The sequence below is a fragment of the Periplaneta americana genome, chromosome 3 (genome assembly GCF_040183065.1).
Source record: "Periplaneta americana isolate PAMFEO1 chromosome 3, P.americana_PAMFEO1_priV1, whole genome shotgun sequence".
NCBI classification, from domain to species: domain Eukaryota; kingdom Metazoa; phylum Arthropoda; class Insecta; order Blattodea; family Blattidae; genus Periplaneta; species Periplaneta americana.
This window is the reverse complement of record NC_091119.1, coordinates 119,925,653-119,952,263: the sequence shown is the minus strand read 5'-3', so window position 1 is coordinate 119,952,263 and position 26,611 is coordinate 119,925,653. Positions and strand designations below refer to the sequence as shown.

At 35.0% G+C, this 26,611-nt stretch overlaps 1 protein-coding gene across 1 annotated transcript; it reads left to right on the top strand.

Annotated features, from left to right (window-relative positions):
- Positions 1-5,401: 5,401 nt before the first annotated feature.
- pall (F-box protein pallbearer) lies at positions 5,402-26,611 on the top strand. Its single transcript, XM_069821450.1, has 5 exons — positions 5,402-5,651; positions 6,426-6,674; positions 13,603-13,792; positions 13,868-14,016; positions 14,392-26,611. The coding sequence occupies exons 1-5, from the start codon at positions 5,565-5,567 to the stop codon at positions 14,887-14,889; spliced, it is 1,173 nt and encodes a 390-aa protein (XP_069677551.1). The 5' UTR covers positions 5,402-5,564; the 3' UTR covers positions 14,890-26,611.

Sequence of the window (26,611 nt, the reverse complement as noted above, 5' to 3'; positions counted from 1 at the left end):
GTATTTTAATGTAGGATGTTGAAATAATTGTTACATACATTCTCAATAAAAATGAATATTTATAAATAATGTAATAAAAACATCCTTTGTTTGGTGAATTGGCACAATTATTGTTTCACATTTTTGTTTTATAATAGAATGGATGAAGTTAAAGAAAGAGGTTAGTGTGCCAACATTTGCTCTGTCCAGTTTTCCAGTGACCTAAACCCAGGGCCTAAATATTCATAACAGGTGTCATCCTCTTGTATTATTTTTATTTCATAAACGGTTGGTTGTACTGTATGATTGGTTCATCGTCCATTATGAATTTTGATCAGATTTTCATAAGCTGATTAATGTACACTGTAAGGTCCTGTGTTCAGAAATGGAGAATTCAGGGAAAAAAAGTAAGAATTTTAGTCCAGTAGAAATTGATTTACTGCTCTCTTTAGTTAGTACAAATAAAGATATATTCGAATGTAAGAAAACCGATAATATATCTTTAAAAGCACAGAAAAAGCTTGGCAAGAGCTAGCAGAAAGTTTCAATGAAATTAGTGGAACTGTAGTATGTTGAGAGATTGGAAGATATTAAAGGGGAAGTATGAAAACCTCAAAAATACCTGTAAAAGGAGATTTTCCGAAGATAAAAAATACACATAGGTGCAGGTGGAGACCCAAATGAACCGAACTTAATAATAACTCATATTAAAATAAAAGAGATTATTGGCATAATACAACTTGAGGGGCTACCATTTGTATGTGACTTAGATTGTACTAGCCAGTCATCACTATTCGCATCTGTGGAGCACCCATCTGCAAACATGGGAAAAGCACAATTTCCTCCTCAAATCCAATCAATTCAAAATTCCAATGTAATTCCCTTTTCATCTGTGAATCTATACAAGTCTGTAGCTTCTGAATCCCAAGCGTTTGTCGCAGGTGACGATTCAAATCCCACTTATCAGGTAACTGAAGATATACCAATATAATAGTATCTCAGGATAATATACAAATTAATGAAGTAGAAGCCATTCCATGTAGCAGTCAATTCAACATTATAGTAGGAAGCAAAGATATTGGCGGGTCGTACTTAGCACATCTTTGCACGTACCACCTCCTCCCTTCTGACCTGTCCATTGGGAGGACTGACTGGCAGTGTGTCGATGCGTTCGGGTGTAGTTGCTTGCATGCCAATCGTTGGGTATTGAGAGAGTAGTCATCGTAGCTGTTGTCTGTTCACTGTACACATATTCAAACAGTAATTTTCAATACTATCAGTGGAATTGCTTCTGTGCCTAGTTGAGCGACATGTCTAGAAAGGGAGCGGATACGCAGAGCCAAGCGAAAGGAATTATTTATAATGTTTACGAATACTTAAAAAAAAAACTTTAATTAATACAACAAATTAAAATTTTCGTAATATGATTGAAATTCTGGTTATTAAGAGAATGAGGAAAACAGGAATTAGGTCACTATAAGTTTAAGTGAAATATTTTAAGATCTGATAGTATATTGGCAATATACTCATTGCAGTGAAGTAAATCGTTAAAAACCATTGTGTTATTATTATTATTATTATTATTATTATTATTATTATTATTATTATTATTATTATTATTATTATTACTATTATTATTAAATTTGCACTGATGGATTTCATTTAATGTAGTATTACTAGCCATTGTTAAGTCAATTATATTATATAAAATAAAACCTGGGTACCGACACAATACTATTTACAAATTATTTACATCGTCAACAACAGTGATTTTACTCACGGGACTGGCTTCATCTTTTCTTGCAACCCTTGTTTTGTTCAAGAGGTCTCTGATCACTGCTGTCAGTTGGTCACCTGCTGTGATTCTTCCTGCCTGAAGGTCCCTGTTGACTTTCTTTGTCGCAATCCCAGGACCACTGCCATCATTTTTGGCCTCATTTCTGAACAGCTGGAGCCATTCATCACGACTTCTCTTGTTTGTGAAGCGTATGACAATAGGACGCGTCTTCCCTGGCTGGATGGTATGCGATGTGCTACGCTTACATCATGTTGCACCAATTCATTACCGCCTATGACTTCCGATATTTGGTCAATGACTTCATAAGTTGATTGTTCGTCGATCTCCGGAACTCCAAATAGCATTATATTGTCTTTGCGTGTGTAATGCTGCAGATCACTCACTTCCTGTTTGAGATGGTCATTTTCTTGCACTAGCCTCTTCATCTCCTCCTGCGTGGAGTTGAGTTCATGTCTTGTGTGCGCCAATTCCTCTCTAAGACTGTCGAACTTGGAAGATATGAATGAATTCAACTGATTTTCTTAGTTCATTCACCTCAAAATACAAATGCTGTTCGATATCAGTATAGTAGTTATAAAATCATGTCGCATATTGTATACCAGTAGTTTGTATTATAACAAATGAAGTGTTCACATGTGCTGTTGTTTAATGAAATAATTAAAATGCTGCGCACAAAAATTACACTAAATACTGACACACAGACAATGTTTATATATAAACACTATTGAGAGTACAGAGAGTAGACTGAGGGGCAGAGAATGGAATGAAGGGACAGAGTGGACGGAGACGACAGGGAGAGGACTGAGACAACAGCGTGTAGCCTGAGAGGATAGGGAGTGGACTGAGAGGATAGGTAATGAACAAGAGAACTGAGAGAAAAGAGAGTGGACACAGAGAATGTTGAGTATATTGAGAGAACAGAGAGTGGACTGAGAGAACAGAGAGTGGACTGAGAGGACAGAGAAGGGGCAGAGATTACAGAGAGTGAATTGAGAGTACATTGTGTGGATTGAAAGGACGGAAAGTGATACAAAGGAAACTGAGAGGATGGAGTGGGCTGAGGAGAAAAGAGTGAACTTAGAAGACGCGGAGTGGGCTGAGGAGAAAAAGAGTGAACTGAGAAGACGCGGATTGGACCGAGAGGAGAGAGAGAGAGGACTGAGGTAGTAGAAAAGGGAAAGGAAACAGAGTGGACCATATCAAAGAGAGAGTACCGATACTGAAATTACAGTGAGTGAGCACAGAGAGGACTCAGAGGAAAGAATTCTGACTCACAGTTTCCCCAGTTCACTCTCAGTCTTCTCTCTATCCTCTCAGTCCACTCTCTGTCCTCTCAGTTCACTCACTGTACGGTACATTCAATCCACTCTCAGTTTTTCACCCCACTCTGTTCTCTCAGTACACTCTCTGTCACCTCAGTCTACTCTCTGTCCCTTCCCTGTTCTCTCAGATCACTCTATGTGCTATCAGTCCACTCTCTGTCTTCACTCAGTCCTCTGAGTCCACACTCTGTGCTCTCAGTACACTTTCTGTTCTCTCAGTCAACTCTATCCTCTATGTCCACGCTCTCTTCTCTCAGTTCACTCTCTGGTCCCTCTCTTTTCTTTTAGTTCCCTCGCTACCTCCACAGTGCTCCATCTATCCTCTCAGTCTACTCTCTTTCCTCTCAGATCACTTTCTGTTCTCTGAGAGAACTTCTCTCAGTCCACTGCCTGTCCTTTCATTCCACTCTCTGTAGTCCTACTCACAGTCCACTCTCTGTACACTCAGTTCACTCTGTCATTTTTGTGCCTTCTCTGCCCTCTGCCTTCCCTTTGTCCACTCTGTCTCGTCTCAAAGTTCAGTTCATGAAGGAAAGAAAAGAGTGAGAATAAAACAATGACTGAGAAGACAGTGACGACTGAAATTTAGCGGAAGGCGTTTAATATGTAAGGTTTTTTTTAGATTTAGATTTCCCAGCAAATCCTTCATACCCACATTAATGAATTTTGAGGGGTTCGAACTAAGGAGATAACACGCTCACTAGATTCAAACTACAGCCCGATATTAAACGGAGGGGGTTCATTATGTATACAAGTTTAGATTTTTCCTGCAATTCTTTATTCCTACAATAAGCAATTATACATTTTCAGGACTCGAACTCAGGAAGTAATTCCGTTATTGGGTTAAAACTACAGACTGTAATGTGGCGGAAGATTTGCATTGTGTATACAAGTTTTTAGTTTTTCGTGAAATGGTTTATTCCTTTAATAAAAAATTATAAGTTTTTGAGGCTGAAACCCAGGAAATAATGTCGTCACTGGGTCCAAACTACAGACTGTAATTTGGCGGAGGTCGAGCAGTGTGTACACAAGTTTTTAGATTTTTCCTGGAAATTTTTATGCCTCTAATAAACAATTTTATAGCCTACACATTCGGTATTCGAACTCAGGAAATATTGCCGTCACTTTGTCCAAGCAAGAGACTGTAATTTGACGGAAGATGTGTATTGTCTATACAAGATTTTAGATTTTTCCTGCAATTTTTTATGTCTGTAATAAAGAATTATAAATTTTCGGAGCTCAAATCCAGGATATAATACCGTCACTGAATCCAAACTACAGACTGTAATTTCGCGGAAGTGGATCATTGCGTGTACATGTTTTTGGACTTTTCCTGTAATTTTTAATACCTATAATGATGAATTATATATTTTCGGGGCTCGAATTCGGCCTTAATTGGTTCCAATGTTGGCTGTTCCATAGGTGAACCGTTCCTACTTACTACAACATAATCTTTGTAATAAGACAGCAGTATTTTACACTCTTTGCGCGTCTTGTACTCTCTGCTCGACCTGCATTAGGTTTTATCGAGAGGAAGATTGGCATAAGTAACAATTTTCGTTACAGTGGAGGCAGATGAGTTAAGGTTGGTAGCGCAAAAAGCGCTAGAAATATGTTGGCACTCCTTCAGATGTTACAGCATACCGGGACAAATACTGCAGTAGAGCCGAAAAGTTGAACCGTGTAAGTGTAGATGCACCTTTACTATACTAAAAGCCAGGTTATGAACCGACTGAACCGGAAGCAACGGTCTGTTGCTCTCTTTCTGAGCTCTGTTGCCACATAGTGGGGCGAGATTCAAAACGTGTTCAGCGTTTGTCACCGATATGTTTAAAATAACTACTGTCTATAGTTCTCGATAACACTATCTACAATATTAGTAATTAAAATTACTGTTTTTAAGAAAGCACGAGCTAATGACGCTGGTACGAAATGCGACTCGTAATGCACGTGGTACTGCAAGTGAACTGGCTACACTGTCTCCGTGTTTCCGTTGCCAGATTTTCGTTAGCAGACGACATTTTCACGCGAGGTCCAATGAAAAGCTCCGTTCTCGTTCTCCCCTCCAACCCCCACACTCAACGTGTCATCACTGCACAGGGTACCCCTCTAACCCGCACTTTCCTCTCGCCCATCCAACTACTTCCTGTTTCGTTGGTTCATAACCTGGCTTTTAGTATATCAACTTGACTATAGTCCCAAATATGATCTAGGCTATAGTGTACCCTAGATCATATATGTTACATATATGATCTAGGAGTGTACATCCGTACATCATCCTCAAACGTATGCTTTATCTGACCTGACGCCAACTTACTAGGAGATTTTGTGTTTCTGGAGTTGGTCACACTGCCACAAGACAATGTTGATACGTAATGATATATGTCAAAGAGTATCCTTTTTAGTACACGAGTTTATTATTTTTCCGTTTGCAGTTTCATCTAAATTAACATATTGGAGTAAACATGTTGGAGCTATTGAGTTTACCTGATGTTGTTCTCGAGCAGATTTTGTCATACTTAAGCTATGACGATATAGCGAGATACAGAATTGTAAGTTCCCACAGAGGTTATACTGTATATCAGTTTTTGAATACTTTTGATGTTTATATGGGCTAAATGAAAATAAATATTTTAACGTAGTATGTACGAATGTGTTTTATAAAAAAATAAGTCAATTTTTGATATCGTCCCACACCACATACATGTCTGATTTAAGTTTATGGGTCAGATGGGTTAAATGAGAGGATAGCTAAGTGACATTAAGCCGAGGTATGTAACAAGGTTAGTGGGTTAGTTGAGGAGATTATTTAAGTGATATGAGGCCGAGGAATTGTATAGTGTAGAGAGATACCTAAGTTTTACCATAAAGACAAATCTGTCATTTAGTGTTTTTGATGTAACTTTATTGGTAGGGAGGAAATCGTATCTTGTGTTTACATCAGTATTCATATTCGCTTAAGTATTAGTCATATATTTTTTCACTTGTGCTTTATGCAAGCAACCATATCTTGCATGAATATTATTTCATGCATATTATAAGTTAGGGGCAATTAGCAAGGACCGCCGGTCTTTTACAAGGTATGTGATAAGGTTCGTGGGTTAGTTGAGGGGATAGTGGCGTGAGGCCGAGGAATTAAAATCATTGAAATCTTTTCGCATATTCCTCGGCCTCACGTCACTTAGATATCTTCTCAACTCTACCTTCATAACTTGGAAAAGACCGGCAGTCCCTTGCTAATTATCTATGGTTGCCTGCATAAAGTATAAGTGACTAATTTTGTATTTAAGAGTGTAGTTCTAATACTTTTGTGATTAATTTTCTAGATATGTAGACAGTTTAATATACTGTGCAAGCAGCTGTTAAATAAAGGTTTTATTTTGGTGGAGAAACATCATGCTCAGTGTTTGAAGGCAGTGAAGTCACAGCTCCCTCGGCGAGAATCAGAAAGGAGAAGTCATCCATTAGCACGGCACTGTGATATTCTAACAGCCATAGAAACGCGTCTTTCAATGCTTGCCATGACTTTCACCAAGTATATCGATGCAGGCCTCTGTTGCTTCATCCCAGGGAAGGTGAGATTGACTTGAACTAATAAGATATTTGGAAACGGTTGCAAGGAGAAGCCTGCATGATCCTTACCTGGAAACGTGATTTGATCTTTGTAGGCTGTATTTAATTGCGTGTACAAGGATGGTTCAGTAACATTAATTTCGTGTCTGCACAGTGAGTCATAATTTATTTTCGAGAAATAATGAAATAATAGTTATATTATTTGTCTATTTCAGAAGATAGGGCCTATTCGTAATTTACATTAAAATATATTCCACTTAATGAATTTTTCGAAGTTGTATGTATGAATTTAATGCTCCCGATTTAACAACATATATATATATATATATATATATATATATTTTTTATTTTAGTTGGTTATTTAACGACGCTGTATCAACTACTAGGTTATTTAGCGTCGATGAGATTGGTGATAGCGAGATGATATTTGGCGAGATGAGGCCGAGGATTCGCCAGAGATTACCTTGTATTCACATTACGGTGGGGGAAAACCTCGGAAAAAACCCAACCAGGTAATCAGCCCAAGCGGGAATCGAACCCGCGCCCGAACGCAACTTCAGACCGGCAGGCAAGCGCCTTAACCGACTGAGCCACGCCGGTGGCTATATATATATATATATATATATGATATCATAATGTATCTTAAGAACTTCACAGATTTCTATGTTATAAATGTCCGTCTCTACTTCCTGATGGAACAGGATACCATTTGGTATGGTTGTTATTCCAATCCTGTAAAGATGTTTGCTTAAGCATTCATGTCCAGTGATCAACCTAAACATGGCTAGAGCTGATTTACGAGGTGCTTCAGTTATCAATTCAGGATCCTTAGGCGATTTAATTTTTTGTGATCGGTTTTATAGACTAATATGAAACTTATGGGTTATTTGATGACAATTTTTTTATCCTAATCTTTTTTTGCTAACATGTTAGCTCTTTTATTTCAATTTATGGCAATGCATTGCAATCCATTGTAAAGTTATGTTTTTACCTACATTTTTAATTCGTTTTGGTAATTAACCATAATATGACATTGAGTTATATGCCAACTTTGTACTCACCTTATTAATTTTCGCAGTCTGAGTTTTCCTATGTGCTTTTGTAAGAGTCAGTGGTGTATTTATTCGCTTTAACAGTGACTTCATACATTGTATATATAACTTACACATTGCTTAACATCTTTCACAAATTGCCTGAGTAGTTCAACTGGTGTTACAATGTTAATGAATTGCATTTATAGGGAATATTTAAGCGATAGCTTTCAACACTAGATTAAACAATGTAATATGTGCCAATGTGTCGACATCCATAAATATGTAAATATAAATCTAAATTAGGATTGTTTTCCATCCACTTTTTCGGTAATTTCCTAGTATACGGTACTCGTTACATAGTTCGTTTTTATGTTTAACATATTTAGTATAACTTGTTGCTTGTGAACAATCCCAAACCCCGACCTTCACCCCTAAGAGCGCTAGTCCTTATAGCCTATGTTGTTGTTGTTTTCTAATGCCAGGCGTTTGACAATAAAGTCATTTGACCTCTTGCACTCCAATATTTTTCAAAGATATTATCATGACCAGCCAATGAAGCACAGATTTTGAGGTGTTCCGAATCCATTTCTTGGTTTGAGTTGCACAATGGGCAGTTAGGGGACTGATATATTCCAATTCTATGCAGGTGTTTAGCCAAACAATCATGGCCAGTTGCCAATCTAAATGCAGCTACAGACGATTTTCGTGGTAAATCGGGAATTAACTGTGGATTTTGATGCAGAAAGTTCCATTTTTTCCCTTGGGATTGTGTTATCAAATTTTGTTTGTTGAAGTCTAAGTATGTAGATTTAATAAATCTCTTCACAGAGTAATACGTAGATTTAGTAACAGGTCTGTAAGTAGCAGTGCTGCCCTTCTTTGCTAAAGCATCCACATTCTCGTTTCCCAGGATTCTACAATGGGATGGTATCCATTGGAATACAATTCTTTTATTGAGTGATATTAATTGAGAGAGCATTTTAGTTATTTCTGCTGTTTGAGATGAAGGTGTGTGTTTAGGGACGATTGATAGAATAGCTGCTTTGGAGTCAGACAATATAACTGCATTCCTAAATTTATTGATGTGGCATAGAAGATTCCTGAGACATTCACTTATTGCAATGATTTCACCATCAAAACTTGTTGTTCCATATCCAAGTGATCTATAAAGTGAGAAGAGACAGCACGTAATACCTGCACCGGCACCTTGTTCTCTGGAGATCAAGGATCCGTCGGTGTATAAATGAAGCCAGTTTTGTGGAGGGTACCTAATATTAATTGTCTCTAAAGACAATTGTTTCAGTATTTCAGTGTTTACTTCTGATTTTAATATTTCTTCTGTTAAATTTAGATTATATTCTATATTTAATAGAGTTGAAGGGTTTGGTTTAATTTGTAAGTTTTCTTTTAAATTCGGGATATTGATTTTCTGTTTTAATTCTTGAACAATGGATATGAAACTTTTTTGAGTTTTTAATCTACAGAGAGGACTGTATGAATTGCAATTGTTTCCTGGTAATCTGATAAGTTTTTCATATTGAATCAGTGCTTTTTCTTCTATTGTCATTTTGATACTTTTAATATTAGTGAGGAATCTCATAGAATCTATTGGAGTTGCTTTGATTCCACCAGTAATGAGTCTGAGAGCTTGGTTTTGAACATATTCTATGTCGTTTATGAAAGGTGAAGTAATTAAAATTTCTCCGCAGTATGTCAGCACTGGCTGTATAAACATTTTGTATGTAGTGTTCAAAGTATTCCTATAGCATCCCCATTTCTTTCCTGCTAGTCTTTTTAGAAGGGAGAATCTTTTAGGAGCTTTTTCAGAAATGTATTTCAAATGGTTGCTCCATGTTAACTTACTATCGAAAATAACTCCAAGATATTTGGATTCATAAGTCCTAGGAAGGTGTTGGCCATTGTATTGGATTTTGAATTCTCTTTCTTTTTTACAGAGTGAAAATATTTGGTAGTTACTTTTGCTTAAATTGAGTGTCATCAAATTTGATGTATTCCATTCATGTAGTTGATTTAGAGCTTTAAGAGCAGAATTTTGAATTTTGTCTCTATGTCTGTAAGATCCGGAAGTCCACAAAACTATATCATCTGCAAATAGTGCTGTTTTCATGTTTGATTTCTCTAATAGGGAGGGTAAGTCATTTATATAAATATTGAATAAAGTTGTGCTGAGGACAGCGCCCTGAGGTAGACCTCGATATGTTTATCTGTAACTAGAAAGTGAATTATTGAATTTAGTGGCAATGAATCTTTGACTAAGGAATTCTGATATCCATCTGAACATATTGCTGGAGATACCTAATTTCTGGAGTTTTAGTAATAATTTATTTCTCCAAACAGAGTCATATGCTAACTGAAAGTCAATAAATATTGCCAAGGTATCTTCTTTCTTGTTAAAACTGTCTTTTATTTCTTGGCCGAGGCATATGACTTGTTCATTGGTAGAGTGTAGTTGTCGAAAGCCGGCTTGTCTTGGTGATAAAAGATTTTGGGATTCTAAATACCAAGTTAATCTGTTGGAGATCATGGATTCCATGGTTTTTGCTGTCATGCTTAATAGTGCTATTGGTCGATAACTATTAACATCATGAGCAGGTTTCCCTTTTTTGTGAATTGGTACAATGATTGTTTTTTTCCAAGCTGCAGGAATTGAGGTGTTCCATGATAAATTGAAAATGGATAAAAGTACAGACTTGGCTTTTTCCCCCAGATGTTTTAAAAATTCGAATGAATGTTGTCGGGGCCAGGAGATTTCTTGGTTGTTAAATTTTGTATAGCTACAGTTAATTCTTTGGAAGTAAAATTTTGATGAAATATTTCAGGTTTTGTACTAGTAATATTGTTTTTATTATTTTTATGTAATTCTCTTTTGATAAATTTGTCAGTTTTTTTGATATTGGAATGTAATCTGTGAGAGTTTGAGTAGTGTTTATTAAATGCGTTTGCTATATCTCTACTATCTGTTAGTGTTTTGTTATTAATAATAATAATATACCCGTCAGTCAAGGCCTTCTGACAAATAAAAGCAATTGACAATAGATATCTCAGTCGTGACAACCTCATAAAATATCCTATCAATTGAATAATTGATCTTGCTACGTACAACATAATTATATTATATTATTATATTATTACCTTTGGGTTGAAGGTACGAGTTACATTTTATAATGTGTTCGTTCTTGTTTTAGGGGGCTTTGCCCCCTAAAAACCCCTGTTGGGGACTTGGCTCCCAAACCTTCATGCAATTAATTTATAGTAATTAACCGGTCCATCACCTTTGGGTTGAAGGTACGAGTTACATTTTATAATGTGTTCTTTCTTGTTTTAGGGGGCTCCGCCCCTAAAAACCCCTGTTGAGGAGTTGGCCCCCAAACCTTCATGCAATTAATTTATAGTACTTAACCGGTCCATCACATTTGAGTTGAAGGTACGAGTTACGTTTTATAATGTGTTCTTTCTTGTTTTAGGGGGCTCCGCCCCCTAAAAATCCCTGTTGGGGACTTGGCCCCAAACCTTCGTGCAATTAATTTATAGTAATTAACCGGTCCAGCACCTTTGGGTTGAAGGTACGAGTTACATTTTATAATGTGTTCTTTCTTGTTTTAGGGGGCTCCGCCCCCTAAAAACCCCTGTTGGGGACTTGGTCCCCAATCTCTCATGCAATTAATTTATAGTAGACTAATAAACCGGTCCATCATCTTTGGGTTGAAGGTACGACTTATATTTTATGATGTGTTCTTTCTTGCTTTAGGGGGCTCTGCCCCCTAAAACCCCTGTTGGGGACGGCCCCCAAGCCCTCATGCAATTAATTTATAATAATTAACTGGTCCATCACATTTGAGTCGAAGGTACCGGTGCATTCTTTAATAAATCACTGAAAAACAAATGTGAATATAATAATTATAGGATGTGGAGTGAGTACGAAATTATTATTATTTTTTGGCGCATCATTTTTACGTAAATAACGACAAATAAAAACTAGCATGCCATATAACATTATTTTAAGAAATACAGGAAACATGCATGAATAATATTCACCATTCTTAATGATCGTTGGATAGAAAAAAAACATATGGAATAGAAATTACATACGTATAATAAACAATAAGCAAACCATCTTCGATTATTAATCATTTCAAAACAACGTGAATACAGCGTGCATTGTGTAGGAAAATAATTTCTTATATGTTGCTCCCAATGTGCATCATTGTTAACTTATGAAAACAAATGAAATTTAATATGGCATATAAACATTATTTGAAGAAAGATAGGAGATATTAAGTAATATTCATCGTTCTTAATGATCTTCGGATGGAAAATAACAATGAAATATGTACAAAATAGAAATTACATACAGGTGAGCATATAAAAAACAGTAAGTAGAATCATTTATTTGATTAATAAGCTTAAATTACTCCAGGTTTAGTGTAAGAGTGGTCTATGTAACGAGTACCGGTTACTAGGAAAATACCACTTTTTCTAAGTGTTTCCACATTAGGTATAATAATCAGAAGGTTTTAAAATATTAATTTCGTAAAAATCCAAAACCAGTCATTATACACATTAGGAATAATAATCAAAATGTTTTAAAATACCTTAGTAATTTCATGAAAATCCAAAACCAGTACTTACTGGTATAAATGTTTACGGTACCATGTTATCATTTTATAACATACATTTATTTATTGAATAAATAATTTAATTTTATTTATAAATTTAAATTTTATCTCTCACAGATTCATTCTATTCCTCTAACTTAACCTCTCTAGAAATACCATTTTGTTGTCCCTTTGTATTTTATTAGTTTTAATAGTGATTTTTATTTTTCTTGTACACTAGTGTGGGTTTGGGGGCAATAGTCCCAAGCGGGAGAGAATACGACTGAGAAATAGCTAACACGAAGTAATTTCTCTTCACTAGTTCCAGGAAGTGGTCTTTAACCTGGCATCATCTTTTGACGTATATTCATAAACAACAAATAATATTAAGTGAATATTTTAAAAGGAGTCTTCACATTGCTTCATAGCATAGTGATAAAGCATCTGACTATAAATCGAAAGGATATTGGATCGAATCTTGGCTGCTGCACATAAGGTGAATTAAGATTAAATATTATATATAGTGGCGCAGTTGGTATAGCGCTGACGTATGCTCGAGGTTGTGGGTTCGATCCTGGCCGAGGTCGATGGCAATGAAGTGTGCTTAAATTCGACAGGCTCATGTCACTAGATTTAGTGCGAAACGAAATTCCAGCACACCGGCGACGCTGATATAACCTCGGCAGCTACAAACGTCGTTAAATAAACCATAATTTAATTTATTAGTTTATTAATTTGATGGATAATTTCGAAGATAAGCTTTGGTACAAAATTCTTCAACTTTTGTATTGTTGGAAGGAGACTTCAGTGTTTCTTTTATTTGAATTTTTTTAAACCAATTGTTTCCTCTCCATTAGCGAGAAATTCCCGAAAAAAAATAGTTAAAAAAGAAATGATATTGGCAGTTTAATCTGATATATTGCAACAGGAACATGTACGATTAGACTTGTACTACAATTAAAGTACCTACTGATAACAGGTGGATCTGTGTTGAAAGGAGAATGATCCACAGGGCTTTAAAAATTGTATGGTGCCTAACTAATCGAACAAAAATTTCACTAATGCGTATGGTATAACTATAAAAGTGCAATTAAAAATTCATATTTTTTTACTCGTCACAGATGAGCAGATGAGTGCATTTTTTCAAGCTCTGATGATCCGAGTGCTGACTTGAAGATTTTAATACATCTGGAGTAATCTATTTTATTATTGAACCATGCACGTACAAAACAATTAACATAAGTGTAGATTAATATGTTGCTTTCCTTACATACTTACAGGTAATTGATGAAATTTTTCGAGTACTTCGTAGCCTTAAGGATTCTAAAACTCCACCTCGTGCTCATGAAGTCCTTCAGGAGTTGAGAGACATTTCCTCAATGGCAATGGAACACTTTGATGAGAAAATAGTGCCAATGTTGAAAATAACTCTGGTAGCCTCATCTGCTCACACGTCATATTCTATGACAGGTACTTTGACAGAAAGTGGTGATGATATTATTTTACTTATTTCAAGCAAATGTCTAATGGAGAAAACTTGTGTAGGGTCCTGTTTGGTGGCTACTACTCCATCACCACGTATACTGGGACAGGAGAAGTTGCGGCTAGAGTTCAGTAAAATCCATAGCAGAACAAAACGGAACAAAGCATCTGTTGGCTGCCTGAAAAGGACGGTCAACAGCCTCACACTGAAGGTGAGACATCAGTTTTTGCAAAATAGTGTGATGTAATTGATAATACTATCTAGAATGAGTTACATGAACCAAAGATCCATTTTGGCACATTATTTATTTCAGACTGTTTTTAGGAGAACTGCAGAATAATAACTTATAACCAGCTGTGATGTAGGCAATGGTTAATAGACTTTGTTGCTGCATTAAATAATGATCGTGGGTTCGAATCCCGTCGAGAACCTAAATGTTTATTTTCAATGTAAAATATTGTGCTGTATCAGGCATAGATCTATTGTAGCATCAGTTTCAATATAAATTGTAATGAATGTTCCTAATATTAACATTTTCTAAAAGCAGTAATCTCCTGCATACATGTTATCATATTGTTACATGTAGCTGAAGCGTTATGGAGCACAACTTACTATACAGTCTTCAAAGATTCGTCAGCAGGAAGCCAAATTGGCTGAACAGGCCAACAAGTTGACAGAACAGGATACACAGATTGCAGAACTCAAGCGACACCTGGAGGAGTGGGATCATAAGTTCGGGGATTTGACTGCTGAGCTGAGTCGAGCACGTGAAGAGAGTGGAGCCATCGCAGAAGGTTCTGGACATGATGTGGATGGACGAGTCCCAAGAAAGATATTGCCAGCTGAGCGCGTTCATGAGATTGATAACAGGGTCAGCAGAAGGAAGGTGACTATACGAGAGTCTGTGGCTGGATCCACTAGTAAGAGGACTACAACTGCTGTGAATATTGATACAAACGAACCAAAGCAGGGCAACAAGGGAGATAGGAGCGGAAAGTTAAAGAGAAGGATGGTTTCACCATCAGCCAAAGTTGGTACTATAAAGAAAAGGAAGGGTCTGTCTGCTAACAGAGTAGTAGACTGATGTTATACATATTGTGATCATTTAAATATGAATATAATTTGAGAAGGTGCAGAATCCATGAAATACATTGTTGCATGTGGGTTGTTGTTGTTTTCATTTTATTTATTGAAAACTGATGTATGTGTGTGTGTGTGTGTGTATATATATATATATATATATATATACACAGTATACATATATATATATATGAAGGGTCCAGGGGAAAAAAACACGTTAAGTCATATTTTCTAAATTTTACAGGAGAAGGTTTTTAAAGTTTACAGACTTTTAGAATTTTTATCTTTTTTTTTTTTGTACCTACTGTGTTTTCGTTTAATATATTTGACAATTGATAACACAAAAAAATGGATCTTCACTTCGAATGTTACAAAAATTGTTGCATAAGTAAAACGTATTCAAGAGGACATAGCAGGTTTTTCCCTGTAATTACAATATTAAAGAACAGAAAATGTTAGTAAGGTAATAACTGCCTCCCATTGGAGGTAGCCCAGAAGGACTCAGTATACTCTCCTACATGATAGAGATACTCAAAGGTATAACTTAAATCATTAATATACAAAAAATGTAAATTACTATTAATTATTATCAGTTATTTAATTATTATTGAAGAGATTTTCGCTTTTTTCATTCCTTGTATCTTAGATTGTACGTATCTTGGTGCAGAGTTTTGAGCACCTGAAGATCAACATACTTTTCTTTAGATATCTCCAGAGGCCCTAAACAATGAAAAATAAAATAGATAAACAGTATTCTAATAATAAATTAAATTAAATTACACGGTAGAAATGTTAGTAGGCCCTATTATATAATACCTTCATAGAGAATGTCAGGAATGGTGAATTCCACTGGACGTTGGTGTTGATGCTGTTGACTTCGCATAGCTCTCTTTCTTGGTAGGAAAACTGGGATGTCCTTCCAAGGTCCAGAATAGAGATTTCGACATCGTATGAGCCCAGGATGATCTTCAGTTATTTTAGATCCTATATAGGACGGATAGCACATGACAACTTATTATGATAGGTACCATTCAAATGACTAGTCCGTTTTTAATCATATCCTGATCAACTTGGACGACTTCAAATCTGCAAGGCTTCTCCCTTGAACCGCGGGTAACATCAGTCCATCCATATGGAAGTTGTGCTTCTGTATTCTGTTTGATTAATCGTGAATTCTTGTTGCACTCATTGTAGGAATGACCTCGAACTGGATATGTACAAGTGATAGACTTCAGTTTTTTTTCTTTGTGCAAGAGATGGTGAAAAACTTCATGATTGTATTGTTTTTATTTTGACGTGGACAAGAGTCACAGAAGGCCTTCAGGTCTGTTAATTGTTCATCCAAGTAGTTGTAGATAAAGTGATGTATGACAGAAGAAACTTCATCACTGCCCTTCCGTGCCACTGTTTCAGGGTATACATAGAAAATGCTTTTCCCAGTAGACAAGATGTGAATGTTGAAGAAAAAAACAGAAAGTTTCCTTCTGTAATACACTTTGCTTGTCGTAATGTTACACACAGAGTAATTTCTGTTGTAATAAAATACATTTGTCTCCGTTGCTGTCTTTTTCTTGCTCTGAAGTTTTGCGTTTCGTTTCAGACTGTACCATTTTTCTGCTCTCATGAGATGAATATCCTGATCACTTGTGATGTCCTGAATTTCAGTTTGTAATTTATTTTTTTCTTCCTCATCTTTAGCTGCTGAAATTTGAGCATCCAAGCTACTTTTTCTTGCATTGAAAACATCACATTGTGAGCACGTATCTGTTTGGGGATACCCAAAAGCAATGTTGAAATCGCAGTTTAAAATATTTCTGTATGTTTTATAATGCACAGATAAGATAGAATTTTCTCTTTGAACATTTCATAAAGTTTCTTTATGTTAAGTTCTTGTGATAGGTATTTCCTTCTAGTGAGGCTGTAATGGCCTCTGTACCGCTTAGGCTGTTGATATTGTCATGGATTTTTTTTCTTTGTTTCTTCAGAAAGTCTGTGCTTACGATTTTTGTGTTTACCACGCTGATCTTTTGGTGAACTGCCTGACGTCTTCTTCAGTGATCTTAAGATAAATTTCACTTTGCCTCTACCTATTCCATGAAGTGATAGAAATGCTTCTTGGCACATCGGTAACTCAGTTGGCTTTCCATCAACAGAAACACGAACACGATAGGCATAGGAAACATCACATTCATCTTTCCTAGATCGCTGCCTTTGTACTGACAATATAATAATCAAGTCAGAGAGAGAATTATTAATCTTGTCGTGTGATTTCATATCATTCATTACTTTAACAATTTCTTTCCTTTTAACTTCATTAACAAGCTCAAAATAATTCTTCCTACAATGACAGTCAGGCCCTGTTTCATGACTTTGTAATTTAACTAACTTGCTAACTTCAGTCATCCACCCTTACTTACGGTTTTTCTTTGAATTATTTCAGTGGGAGAAGGCTCTTCTTAGTTACTAGATGAATCCGTAATCATTGAAGAAGCAACAAAACTCTTGATGATAACCATGTAATATTTTCTAAGAAGACAATTAAATTCAGAATAAACTCTGTACTATGAATAATTTTAACACAATGTGTCATACCATGGACTTCACATGTTCTTTCCATGTTTAACATGGACATGGAAGCTTCTTCCCCTGCACTTATTTCCTTTACTTGCTTAATACTTGGGAGCAAGCAATTTCTTCCCCTGTTTGATGTTGGCATCTTGTAGTACTCCCATTTAACCACAAGATAGCATTGAAATCAGAGAATTGAAAAATTTGAACTTAACGTGTTTTCCCCTGGACTCTTCATATATATATATATATATATATATATATATATATATATATATATATATATATGCACAGTAAAATGGCATAAGTCCTAAATTGCAAGTTTTCAGTAGAGCAAGTTTGAAATGAGAACCGGTAGCATTATGATAGGCTGGAAATCTGATGCTCTACACCATTATGAAAGTGGATAGACATATTATGTCCTTTATATCATCTGAAGAAGTACATTTTTGTACTTATATGGTGGTCATACAGTAATTCAAAACCACCAATTTCTGACTTACGCCCTTTTTGTTGCGCACCATAGAAGTAGAACTCTGAATTTTATTATACCATCATGTTTCTGCACTACTCAAAGAGAAGAAATAATGTAAATACTAAGAGTATAGCTAGAATATGTCTAGGATAAATATGACACTTTGTAATAGTAATTGAGAATATAATTTTAGATTAGTGTTGCATCTGTTGAGAATTTAAAATACAGTACTAAGTCTCATTATAGCCAATGATTTTTTTTATACATTATTAACATTGCTCTTCAGTGAAAATGTGTATTCAGTTCTGTTCATGCTGTTTTTCCTTTCTGTGTTCACAGCTTTTTCATATTTATTTATAGAATTGTTCTACTCTGAATAAATATAATCAAGATTTCATATCTAATACAAATGAAGAAAATTGTATACAAGGATATTTAATTCCAAAGAAACGTGCACTTGTAGCTGTAAAATGTTATATCATAAATTTTAAACTGAATGCTATTGCTGGAAGTAACACTTTTTATATTGTATCTTTTTTTATATCTGTTGACAAGTGTTTATTATATAGGTATTAAAAATCGTCATTGCAAACATTATTTTAACAGTCTTACTAATAAACCGTGTATAGTTTTTATACGAGACTTATGCAGAGTTGAGACAGAAAACGTTACTAATAAACCGTGAATAAGCTATGGACGTATAAACAGGCTGTAACTATACAATGGGAATTACTTTGCAGTAGTTATATACACGAAACCCCTTGTTTAAGCGTTGTATATAGGGAAAAAATGGCCGCCCTTCTAACAGCTGTTCGTATCGACTGTCATTTTATGATGATGGTTACCTTGTAACCACAGAAGAACAAACCAAAGATCATAGAATTATTAGAATAATATTGCTGTAGCTTGTACTCTTTGACCAAAATGTAGTGTGGTAATCGATTAGAGCCAGTTGTACTATCGATATTTAACACGCCACACTAGAGCGCTCTACCGGATGCAATAGAGAACCTCAGATATTCTATTACCTTTCATAACGAAGTAATGACGAAACTATGACGTAGCTGTGTAACAGTTATATTGTTATACACGACGTATGTAGTGATTATTAGTAAGAAATTTACACTCGACTTATAAACAAGCCACTCATTGTATAAGTATAAGACAGTTAAACGTCTGTATATAGAGTTTTTATTAGTAAGACCGTTAAAGTATAAACCTATATGAAAATACTAAATATATTTGAAACTTTTTTATCTTATTACTTTAAAAGGATATAAAATTAATTATTTGTGTGATCCATTTGTAGATTATGAAATCAGGAAATTTTTACTCTAGAGCAGAAATTAAACATATTAATTATAAAGGAAAAACTGTGATGTGCATTCTGTGATAGAGCAAGAAGAATGCTTTATAAAGAATGTAAGGTGTATTTCACTCTACTTTCACATGAAAGAAACCATACAAATGTTTCAAATAGAAGAAAGGAACTTAAAGTTTAGAAATTGTTTGAGAAAAATATTTTTATGTATCAGTTTCTTTCAAGGTTCAGAAGAAACATTAGTTCTATGCAATCATTCTACCATTTGTATGTTAAGGATGGTCATGCGGGGCATTATGTAATGAGTGAATGTAAATTGAATTTTCTGATTTGATTTTGATGCAGTCTATTAGAATTCTTGTGTTTAACCCTTAAGTAGTCGCGCGGGGTGGTGTGAACACCCCAGTCAGATATTATGGAGCTCATAACTACATATTCAGTAAGTCTGTACTTGGAATTGATAAGGCAACAATAACCGTAAACATTTTTTAAATCGGAATTCGCATACTCGAGATAATAATGCTTTAAGTCAGTGGGGTGGTTAAGCACAACTGTTTAAGGGTTAAAATAAATCACCTTATTACATTTTATTTCATGCAAGGATTCTAGACTATGGACTAACCATAGATAAATTGTAGTATCGACGACTTTTTATATTTTGTGGTAAGTCAGTTACGAAGATTGAAGTTTTCTGATTTCATAAATACTTGCCCTTTTCCCACAGCTTGTTTGTTGATGTAAGTCATTGATGATCCCTCCATATTATCTGCATTTCTATAATAATTGGACTTTTGGCTTCATAGGGTTACTTACAAAAGTTTGGTTTTTGGAAATTGTATTGGTCTCATTCTACTTGAATGAATACATAAAATTGTAATTACATTTTGAAGCAGTGGTTCTCAAAGTGTGGATCACAATACCCTGGGGAGTCTCATGAAGAGGTGAAGAGAGTCGTGAAGTGATTTACAAAATAAAACAAAGTGTCTTGTTAACATATGAGTCATTCCACGTCAAATCGCACAGCAATAAAACACGACCTTCTCGGAAATGGTCGAATTTTTTTTCATGAATTCCAGACATCAAATAAGGAGACCCGTATTTTTTTATTTTCACAATTATTAATTATTTGTGTAGTTATGAATATTTGAAGTTACGCAAATTATGTGCGCACTGTTACATAAACTCGCGTGGAACTTAGTGTCTACATATAATTGAGATTTGCGGTTTGGCGCATTTGAAAGACGAAATACAACACTTTTTATTACTTTAGGCCTATCACAAATAAATTTAAAATTTGGCTTATTTTTTTAATCATTTCTTTTTCAAAGCAAAATTACTATATTAAATAGCCAAGTTAAAAATCTGAAAAAAAATATAGACTTGTTCGCTGATGTATTATCTGTAAACTACTGCATTTATAAATATGGGATCGGCACCCATACATTTGTAACAATTTATTTTCCGGAGGCATGCACGCGCTCGCGATGCCCAGCTAATGAACTGCTTGCAGCCATAGGCTAGAAGGCTGCCCGTGGAAATTTCCCGTTGCATCTGATGTCACCATACTAATCATCAAATGATTAATACCTTAAGGAACAGTAAATATCTTATCTAAAATTATTTTATTATTGTCAGCTCAGGGGGAAGCCCTACACAGTTTATACTGTAATATAGCCAAGTGTTTGATGATAGCAAGACTGGGTAAGGCAGTAAACAGATGGCATGAGAGAAAAATAATCAGTTTGGGTTTGAATTTCGCGCAGTGACGTGACTTCTATACAACATGAGTGATGGTAAAGATGGCGTAATATATAACAAGTGTTTAAATCCATTTACCTTCCTAATCACGCTTTTAAAAAAGAAAAGTACACTAAGTCGCGACTTATTGATAAAGCTCAATTTAAAGGAGTCTTTGTGTGTGCAAATATGTGATTTGTTCCGTAAAAATCAATCAATTTCCGCATAGGTCAGGTGAAATTATATGTGAAGCTGGTAGTTCTTGTGATATTAATAAACATAAATCAAATGAAAGTGCGGACAGAGAAAGTGATTATCCCAGTATTTCTTCTAGCAGTTCTATGGATACAGTGCTAGAAATCAGTAATATTGAGAATTAAACAAGAGTTTGATGTCAATAGAATCCCCTATCAAGAAAAGAAAGATACAACAAAACGATACCCTCGTGAAAAGTTTCAAAAGTAAAAGGCTCCCTAGCATGTTAAGTTTTTCATGTAGAAGATGCATCATCATCCATTCAAAAGTCAGCCATATTTTATTTTTGACGGAATGCAAAGAAAGTACAACCTGAAAATTACATAGTTATTGCAGACTTTTCTGAAAATTATTCATTTGTAATACAAGATTCAATACAAGGTGTGCATTGGAACATATGCCAAGCCACAATACAGTACAATTTTAATTTTACTTCCTACTTTATTTTATTTTATGTTCTCTTATAGGCCTATTAATATTATATCTGAACTGTGACCGAACATGAGCACTGCTCATTCGGTCTCAAATTTAGTTAATACTACTGCATCTCCTTTTTTTTATATTGATTGTATTATTTTATTTCTATTTCTCTTAATTGTAATTATATTCTTTATTCTGTATATTTAAATAAATAAATAAATAAATAAATCCTTTCGTAGTATATTTCGAAGGAGATACAGAAATTCATTACAAAAGTAATGTCATCTCAGAAACCATGAAACATGACACCGATCCCTTTCACTTTTTTCAATCCGAAGCAATCAATTTCTTAAAGCAAGAATTCAACGATATGAAAAAAATCATCTACTTTTCCAATGGATCAAGTTCACAATACAAAAAAAAAAATAATAATTTTAAAAATAATTGCTTACATGAAGACGATTATGGAATTAGTGCTGAATGATACTTCTTTGCAATGTCGCATGGTAAAGGTCCATGTGTTGGCATTGGAGATACTGTTAAAAGACTTGCCACGAGAGTTAGCCTATACAAGATCCTATAACAACACAAAAAAAACTGTTTGATTAGTCACAAAAAAACATTTCTAACGTGTCATTTATATTTTGTCCATTCAATAAGCACAAAAACCACACTGAAAATTTGCAGGCCAGATATCATAATCTAAAACCAATAACTGGTACATTAAAATTATATTCTTTCATTCCGTTGTCAAAAACTGAAGATTTAGTAAAACAATTTTCTTTCAAGAAAGAAGGTAGGCGAATGAAAATTTAAAATGTGAATGAAAAGAAACATTTGAAAAGCATAATGTACAATTATTTGAAGATATCATAATAAGTAAATTAGCAGTGTTTCCTCGAGTAACTTGATCTGTACTGGGTGTAATGTTGCAACGTTCAGTCAATTATCCAGCGCCGATAAACCTCTTAGCGCGCTTTAACGCTTCCCGTCCACTGCTGCTGCTCTGACCGCTACACATTCTGTCATAAGTAATTAAATTTCCAATAAACTATTGGAGATCCCATTCTGATTTTTTCTGGAATTATTAAGAATACTTCAGTGCACCTAGTAGGCATTTTTTTAGATTTTTAATAGGGCTATTTCACATTGATGTATATGTTTTAAAAATTGAATTATAAAAAAATATTTGAAATAATTATATTAAAATTAGTTAGTAAATATTTAATAAAAGACAGTACTTTAAGCTTTTAAATGCATTTTTCAAAAAAATTTTAACATCAATATCGTCAGAAATATGACGCTTTAAATGTTGCATTGTGCGACATTTTTAACGAATTTTAACATGTAATATTTTAAAAACATGTGGACTTAGGAGGAAATAAAAATAGACTTGTTGGTTTATGAGACCCATAGAATTGGTAAAAAAAATATAAACGCAATCAGAAATATGAAGGTCAAAATTTGTATAGTTTTGTGCGATTTGACGTGGAATGACTCATATGTGAATTTTGTATTTATAATCATAAACATAAATAACGTTGAACATAACGATAAAGTTTCAATTATTAAAAAATAACTAATGTGATAAATGTGCTTGGTTTTCAGAAAGTAACTTCTCATATCTGGACTCTTTATCCGATACACACAGAGTGATATCTTTAAATTCAAGAGATTTCTTACTTTTGTTTTGATGGCAATCAGAGATGAAAAACTTATTTTGCGTAAATACGAGGTTACAAATATTGTAAAAAAATTTGAGCTTCTTTTGCAAGCTCGAAGTATTATTGCATTCTTTTGATCCAAAATTGGTCTACTCTCTGCAAAGAAAGTCTAGTTTCAACATTCTATCAGTACATATATATTTCAATGAGTTTTACCTCATATTTCTTTTTTGAAATTTCAGCCAATTGAAGGCAAATATCTAAAACTGAATTCATTAGCTATCCTTCTGTGACTGTCGTAATTGTACACTAATTTTTTTCTTAATATTTTCAAGAACTTGTATATCCACTGCTGGAGTAATGATTAGCATGCCTGACTGTGAGATGGGTGCACCTGAGTTCAAATCCTGGTTGGGACAAGTTATCTGTTTTTTTTTTTTTTCCCGAAGTTTTCCCCCTCAACCACTTGAAGCAGAATTGCTAGGTAACTTTCGGGCATTGGACCTTGGACTCATTTCATCGTCGTTAATTTCAACTTCATCTATAATCTTCAATAGTTTCAGATCGACCAGGAGATTGGGCAGATGTGGTATCATGATTTACCTAGAGATGTCTTCTGTCTGGGGGAGCTGCAAAGATCTCAGAGAGATGTAGGGCCTTTCACAACAGACTATGGCAGACCAGGCAGCTCAGGGAGTGTAGCTCCTTCAGACACATGGCTCCTGGTGAGTCGTGATATCTGTGGTGCCACGATTTTTGAGTCAGTATAGGATGGAACAGCATGCAGTACATTAATTGCGAACAGATGTCATTGATCTGAGGAGACGGCAGAACATCAACAGAGAGATGGAGGGGCATTTCTGCCTATGTGAACTCCATCAGAATTGGATGCTGTGGTTGAATCAATAAGATGGTACCAAGCAGTGAATCAAATACTAACAGGAATGCGGTTTAAAGACTCCAACAATCATCCCATAGTATACGGAGGTGCACAATAAACCTCAGACTGAGGTGCAAGACTTCTGATCCTCCCTCGAAAAAAGAAAAAAATGAAGAACTTGGTTTCAATTACAGCTCATGCAGAAGAAAACCTTCTTGACGTCACTTGGAAAGGAGAAAGAACTGAGTGAAAACGACAGCAATTGCATGCAAAACATCTAAGCTGCTAGTTGGAGTCTTCAAGATCTGCCATCCCATCCATTTCATCATCATTATAGCTGGAATCACCATCATCGTGATCATCACTGATACCACCAAAGTTTATGATAATGGGATCTATGATGTTATCAAACAATAACTCTCATTCCATATAATCCTTTTCAATTTTTTTTTTAAATATTTTCAGAGCATGGCAATTTGAAAATGGTAATCCCCAAATCTCTCAAATTATTAGGGCACTGGGACGAATCTTTGCTCATCTACAGCATGTGGGATGACAATGTATGACTCATCGAGATACACATTCTTCATTCAGCTCAGTAATTAAAAATTTACTTCAGGCAGTTCAGCCTCTTTTGTCTAATATCAAATTTTTTTAACTAATAAGAAAGTCCCAGTTGTTTTTAACAGAGTTCTAACATTAGTATTGCCTCTATTAAAGCCAATAATTGCGTCCTTCAGTTTCATTCCTAATACAGATGTTGTTGGAACGTGTTTCTCGGTGATTTAAAAGTCACTCACTGTCCTTCATACTACGCTTTAATCAAATGCTTTTTTAATTGTTCTCTTATTCAACATTTTGGAAAACATATAGTTGCCACATACTATTTTCCTCACTTCTGCAACAAATTTTTAGACACTACTATGGGATAACGCCTACAGCCATTGCCACTCGTTCTTGAGCTTTGTGTAGAGGAATTTTAGTTCTTTGAGAAGCTTCTTTAGACATAAGCAATAGTACATTGTTTATATCTTTTTTGGTTTGACATTGAAACTTCTTCCCTTTTAATTTTGAAATAACTGGAGCCATTTCATTAACAATTGAATAGCCGTCCAGAACAAGATTGTAATGAGCAAATACGAAATTCTTATAAAATGGCGAAAAACATGTTGTACTGTACATACTTTTAATTTTTTAGAGCGAGGTTGACAGTCAGACATGTGCAGATTTTAATAAGAGCACAAGCATTACACATAGCCCATCATTAACAACCTTTATTCGTGAAAAAGTCAGCTCTTGAGAAATGAGGGTTACAACCTTGTTCTGGGCGGCTATTCAATTACAACTTGTAAACACTTAAACTAATTTTGTATACACAATTTAAATACACATTTAAAAATGCTACCACTGAATATTTTTAAAACTTCCGTTATTCTTTTTACTAATAGCAGGTCCTCATTCATCCATATGAAGTCAGTTGTATAGACCAATTTACTGACAAAGTCATTGGCCAGGGTGTGCCATAGGAGGCTGGTCTGTGCTACACCCATTATTAGTACCCATGAGATGAGATGAGATGGAGATTTGTTGGGATGCCACAAAGAAACGAAGCTCCTGAGAAAATCCCTATGTTACTTGAAGCATGGGCTCACCCAACACAAGTTATAAATCGGAGGGGGAGGGGGTATATTGGGGATCGAACATGGGTCCACAAGTTTATAAGTCCAGTACTCCACCACTAGACCATCACAAAGAAATTCATTACAGGCACATATTAGCAAACAACTGATTGACTGACAAAGAGAGAAATATTTTACAAGTGGAGTTCACACCTGACCAGGAACTGATCTCAACGGTCGCGAGGTTTTCAGATCTGCGAGAGCTGTACTTTCAGGCATGCTTCTTATCCTGCTTTTAATCGTGTTATTGAAGGAAGGTATTTGCTTGAGCCTGTCAGCCATTTTTTCACCAAACATTATTTGCACCACACCCACACCTGTCGGTATAATCAGATTTTTGGCAATTGTATGTGGATTACTGGTTTAGTTTTGTTTTCTTTCAAAGAAAGAATTCTACAATCTTGTCTCTTATGTCTGGATGTTTGGTATCTAAATGTCGGAATAGCTTTGACAGTTTCATACTTTCTCGTGAAAACACTTCACAACCAACTAGACACTGGGGTTTATTGGAAATAATGGTACAACCATATTTGAGATAGTTATCGCTATACAATGTATTTTTCTTTTTATTCTTATTGCTGCCAGATGTAGAAGGTTCTAACGATCTTTTTAAAAAAGTATCCATCTTTAATAAAATGCGTGTAGCTCATATTAGTTACTTAATACTGTATATACTCGAATAATTTATGCACCCTAATTTGTGAAAGTAAATCTTGAAGGAAATATA

Coding starts and splice junctions, on each gene's coding strand:
- pall (XM_069821450.1), top strand. CDS start 5,565: ATGTTGGAGCTATTGAGTTTACCTGATGTTGTTCTCGAGCAGATTTTG. Junction 5,652..6,425: donor ATATAGCGAGATACAGAATT/GTAAGTTCCCAC, acceptor TTAATTTTCTAG/ATATGTAGACAGTTTAATAT. Junction 6,675..13,602: donor GTTGCTTCATCCCAGGGAAG/GTGAGATTGACT, acceptor ACATACTTACAG/GTAATTGATGAAATTTTTCG.